We start from the raw sequence: 5,758 nt of genomic DNA, 5'->3' as shown, positions 1-5,758 counted from the left end.
GCCATGACGATCACAAACATGAATTACTCAAATGAGTTATGTGCTCTGACTATTTTTTTGAAAGGATGCAGAGACTTTATGGAGTCCTGCCTTAGGTTAAAACCACAGCTTGTCATTTTTGACATTTACATTTTACATAAAAAGTGAGCTTTTGAAGTGGTGGAGTACTTTTCAAATTTGGTCGATGACAATAAAGCCAGGTTAGCTGTTTTCAGTGCCTAATGTACAGACTTGAGCACAGTATTAATACTCTCATCATATAACTCCCAGCCACAATAAAAAAAATTCAAATGTTGAAGTACTTCTTTAAACAAATATGTTTAAAAGTAAAACTTAAACATGGCAGCATCTCAATTGGAGACAGTAAACTGGCTCATAACTAACGCTTATGGACAAAATAATCATTTGTATATTAATTATTAACCTTACGCTGATTTTGTGAAGAACACTGTTTTNCAAATAATAATATTTTCAACTTTCTCTACATTTTATGTTTTAATTCTCCTTGTCTAACCTATGTGCCTTTTCCCTCTCTTCATTTCTTCCCCTGTGGCCTTTTTTTTTTTCTTGTTTCCCTCCTTTCCTTTGCTCCCTGCAGATGCCCTGTGCCCGGCTGCGACAGTTTGGGTCACATTAGTGGGAAGTACGCCACACACCGTAGCGCCTACGGGTGTCCACTGGCGGCACGTAGACAGAAGGAAGGACTCCTGAATGGCACACCCTTCAATTGGAAGGCCTTTAAGACAGAGGGGCCTACCTGTCCCACCCCAGGTTGTGACGGCTCCGGACATGCCAACGGCAGTTTCCTCACACACCGCAGGTAAGATGCACGTAGATGTTTTTTTTTTTTTTTTTTAAAGGGATACTTCACCCACAAAATGATTATTTGTTTATCAAATGCTAAAAAAAAAACTAGCATACCTGTCCGGTGAAAGGAGAACCCCAAAACGGTGAGAATTCTTGATAAATTGAAGTCATAGGGGTCCCTGTTTATCCTCAGCTAAACTATATGAAAACATCAACTTACAAACTCTCACACAATTTGTGCAGTATAATCAAAGTCTCATTCATCCTGCTGTATGCTCAGTAATTCCCAAACACATGCATTTTCACTTAAACGTCCCTATTTAAAACTAAACTTAAAGTTAAACCTATGCTCTCTTCGAAGCCAGACTCTATTGACCAAAACAGTAAATTTACTTTGCTGGAAGTTGCTGCTGGTTTAGTTTCTGTTATTGTGTGACTTTGTTTTTTAAAGGGTTGGTTCAGATTCAAAAAAAGTCACTCAATAACACAAACAAACTACTGATCGAGGTAGTGGTAGACCAGCTGCTCCTGTGTTCAGAGGTAAAATTAGTGTTTTTGTCAATGGAGTATGGCTCTGAAGAAAACATATAAAAGTTCACTTTTAGTTCAGTTTCCCTGTCAAAGATGGTCGTCTGTTTCGGAAGTAAATGGAGCATACGACTGGATAAATGAGACTTTAATTATACTGCATGAATTATGTGTGAGTTATGTTTTGAGTTATATGTTTTGATATCGTTTTACTGTTGTTAAAAGTGGACCCCATATGACTTCAATTCATCAAGATTTTTCTCTGTTTTTTGATTCTTCATTCACCGTGAAGGCCTGCAAGAAAAACAGTGTTCTTCACAAAATCAGCGTAAGGTTAATAATTAATATACAAATGATTATTTTGTCGATGAAATTTTCCTTTAACCATAAGCGTTAGTTATGAGCCAGTTTACTGTCTCCAATTGAGATGCTGCCATGTTTAAGTTTTACTTTTAAACATATTTGTTTAAAGAAGTACTTCAACATTTGAATTTTTTTTATTGTGGCTGGGAGTTATATGATGAGAGTATTAATACTGTGCTCAAGTCTGTACATTAGGCACTGAAAACAGCTAACCTGGCTTTATTGTCATCGACCAAATTTGAAAAGTACTCCACCACTTCAAAAGCTCACTTTTTATGTAAAATGTAAATGTCAAAAATGACAAGCTGTGGTTTTAACCTAAGGCAGGACTCCATAAAGTCTCTGCATCCTTTCAAAAAAATAGTCAGAGCACATAACTCATTTGAGTAATTCATGTTTGTGTGCTGAAAAAGCAAAAAAGTTCAAACATGTCTGAATTTTATAGTTGTTGCTAAGTGAATGGTTGGAACTGCAGACAGAGCCAGACAAGCAATTTTTTAGCATTAACAGTGTGTTAATTAATAAAAGTAAATATTTCCCAAAATGTTGATCTATGTCTTTAAGTCACAAGAAAATGGAATAATTATGGCATCCTTTCTCCTAACTTTGAGACATTTCTGGTTGGAAGAGGATGACAAGCATAACATATATTAAATATATATCAAAACATCTTTTTTTTTTTTTAACAAAAATGTTATATTTCGTCCTGACATTACCAGCTGTCTGCATGGACACATGGTTACAGTGTGCTAAATGTGTTAGGTGTAATGTTAAATGTGATACACACACATGTATGTGAGATATAAAGAATAGTGCAGTGACCCTCTGTGTGTCTCTGGTGTCTCCAGCCTCTCAGGATGCCCCAGAGCCTTGTATGCCAAGAAGAAGGCCAAGTTCCCCTCAGAGGACTACCTGAGCACCAAGTTCAGAGCCAGTGATGGTGAGATGCTGTAAAAATGGCTCCTAACTACACAGATGAAATTATGTCAAAAGTTAAAACTAAAAATGTGAACTTTGACCAGACAATACAAAAACATTTTGTTATGAATGGAACCAAATCCAGGCACATGGCATATATACATATATATACATGTATACATATATTATTTATTCCAAATAGTTTTTAATGCATTTATGATAAGTGAAGCATATAGAGAGCAGACTCTATTCTGTGTATTCTAATGCTCCTGGCTTCTTCTGTAGTTTTGGACAACGATGAGGACATCAAGCAGCTCAACAAAGAGATTAACGACCTCAATGAATCCAACAATGAAATGGAGGCTGACATGGTCAACCTGCAGACTCAAGTGGGTGTTTCTATTTTTTGTTTTATTTTAACCTGTAAATCATTAAATTCGATGAATTTCTAGAGGACAGAGATGCTGATGTGTTTTGTCAAAATTATGAGACTTCAAGTTTTGAATTCAGTCACTTGGGCCTGTTAAGGATAATTTATATTGTTGACAAAGACAAAGCAGTAAGACTTCAACATTTGTTTTGTTCCTGAAATATCATAAAGAAAGTATGACTAACCTATGAAGTCTTTAAAAGAAAAAAATAACAGAACTTCTCTTTTACAAATGAAAAGTTGAAGAGAGTGGTGAGGGGATGATGTTTTTTTGTAGGCCAACCCTGAAGTTAGCATCGCACTGGTTTTCTCGTCAAAAACGTTCCGGGATTTTTGATTATCACCACAAATAAGCTCTGTGACGAACACAAGTTTATGAGACTTATGCGTTTTGTTTAGCATGATAATCTTTACAGATGAACAACACTTTTCTGTGTTTTGAAGCGTAAATGAAATCGCCAGAAGCAAAAAGCTAATGTTGGGCTATAAACGAACTACACTGAGGTGGCACAACTAAAACGTCACTACCCCGAATTGTTCAACTAGAGCAGAAAATCTAAAAATATTATAAACAGATAAATTTAAAAGTTAAAGCGACTGTTGCTGTAAAGAAAGACGGTGGGCGAGTGGGTTGAATAATGTTAGCATGTTGTGTATGTGAGAAAAACGTCTAAGATAAGACATTTGTTTTATAGTTGAAATTTTGTGAGTTATAATGAAGCTGAATTTTGTAACGTTACCTTTGTTATATATTGCTGTTGTTCCTGGCCTCATATGAGCAGAGGAAAGGTCTGCAAGCCGCTAGGCTAATTTATGCAATGTAAAATGTCATAAGCTTGTGCTAACAATGTTAGCATGTTGTGTATGTGGGGGAAAAATGTCGAGTACAAGACAAGTGTTTTACTTGTGAACCTTTTGAGTTATAATAGAGTTGGATTTTGTGAAACCATTCTGAGAATGGTACAATGCAATGTTTAAATAACATTTTCAGCGGCAACTTTTCTTTTAGTTCCCAGAACATTCTTACATTTCAACTTTCTTACATTTCAACTTGTAGGAAAGGTTTGCCAATGTTGTGGTAATGTTTTCTGCTAGCTAGGATGTCTCGAGTAGTGCCATTGTATAAATTGTGTTGCTGTGTGTTGCAGATCTCATCCATGGAGATGAACCTCAAGAGCATCGAGCATGAGAACAAGATGATCGAGGAGCAGAACGAGGCACTGTTCATGGAGCTGTCCGGTCTCAGCCGCGCTCTGATCCGCAGCCTGGCTAATATACGCCTGCCACACATGGTGAGTTGTTGTCCGCACACACACACACACACACACACACAGGGGCTAGATTTGCTCACACACGCCTCTTTGATTGATTCAGTGTATTTGATGGAGGTGTATCTGGTGTGTTGACCAGCACATAGCCGTCCCGTTCCCCCCCTGCTGTTCTCAGCTGAGATTGGTTGTCGTTTGTACCACAGCAGGAGCCAATCACAGAGCAGAACTTCGACAGCTATGTGAGCACCCTGACCGACATGTACACCAACAAGGACTGCTTCCAGAGCCCCGAGAACAAAGCTCTGCTGGAGAGCATCAACAAAGCTGTGAAGGGCATCAAAGTCTGAGGCTCAACACACACACACGCAGAATGCAAACTGTCCTGAAGCGCAGGAGCGTGACGGAGGTGGAGATGAAGGAGAGATGTTGAAATACTCTACAATATATTGAAATATGATTCAAACAACAAAAAGGGAATTCAGGTTATTTAAATAAACGGCAACTTAAAAGAAACAAAAAAAAATCAACCCAGGGAGCACTCTGTGAGAAGAAAAGTGACGCGGACCAAAATCTACAACCATGCTGCTGCTGGGATTCGGAGCAGGAAACAGATCCTTCAGTCAGAATGGATGGAGAAGAAGAATAATGTTACCCGAAACTGTATCCGGGGGGTTTTAATATGCTGTATGTTTACCTGTTGTCTCTTTTGTGTCCTTAACTGTTTTCGGAGGGTTTCACTGATCAGTTTTTCACACTTCGTCAACTTGAGGAGCGTTGGATTGCTTACAGGAGCTCAGCAACGTGAAGAGGAGGACGCCGCTGTCCTGTAGCGTACACTGTGGCGAGTGTGAAGCTCTCATGACCACACACACATACCCCGGCAATATGAAGCATGGCACGACACTGCGTTTGTGTTTGCTTTACAGTATTACTGCGGGGAAGATGTCAACAGCGCAATGTTGATTCAGTTTAGGGGAAAAAAAAAAATCTTCAAGCAAGGTCATGAGATGGATCCATGAACAGCGGAGGGTGTTTATTTTTCACGGGACAGCTGATATCATGATTTCATAAGCAGCAGATCATTTTTTTTAAACTGAAATGATAATAGTAATAGTGTGCACACATTTCCAGTTCAGTTAGTCATATCAATAGTATTTATCGACATAGGAATTGCACTTCATTTCAATGAATAGTTTTGTGGTACAATAATTATTGTTCTATATGAATTATTTAAACTTGTGAACTTTTAAATTGTAACTTATTGCCATTTATGTTATTGAGGTTTATTTATTTGAAGCAATCTATTTATTGACTTTGTTTTTTTAAAACACACACACTCCTTACTGACAAGAATGGTCAAAAGTGATTTGCAGATGTCTTGCGTCAATATTTTAAGAATCTATATAGATGACTGACGAGGCATATTTTGTTTTCTAAAAAA

General features: G+C 37.8%; 1 protein-coding gene across 2 annotated transcripts in view; it reads left to right on the top strand.

The window, feature by feature from the left end:
* Positions 1-5,432, top strand: part of myt1b (myelin transcription factor 1b) — a 148,883-nt gene extending 143,451 nt beyond the window's left edge. For both annotated transcript variants that reach the window (XM_042492164.1, XM_042492166.1), the window contains 5 exons: positions 599-820; positions 2,547-2,638; positions 2,902-3,005; positions 4,195-4,338; positions 4,521-5,432. In XM_042492164.1, coding sequence (XP_042348098.1) covers positions 599-820; positions 2,547-2,638; positions 2,902-3,005; positions 4,195-4,338; positions 4,521-4,664 — 706 coding nt within the window. In that variant the 3' untranslated portion in view covers positions 4,665-5,432. The remainder of the gene's footprint in view (positions 1-598; positions 821-2,546; positions 2,639-2,901; positions 3,006-4,194; positions 4,339-4,520) is intronic.
* The last annotated feature ends 326 nt before the right edge of the window (positions 5,433-5,758 follow it).

This window comes from Plectropomus leopardus, chromosome 8 (assembly GCF_008729295.1).
Source record: "Plectropomus leopardus isolate mb chromosome 8, YSFRI_Pleo_2.0, whole genome shotgun sequence".
Classification (NCBI taxonomy): Eukaryota; Metazoa; Chordata; class Actinopteri; order Perciformes; family Serranidae; genus Plectropomus; species Plectropomus leopardus.
Note: the sequence above shows the minus strand (reverse complement) of the source record. Positions and strands in the feature narration are given on the sequence as shown.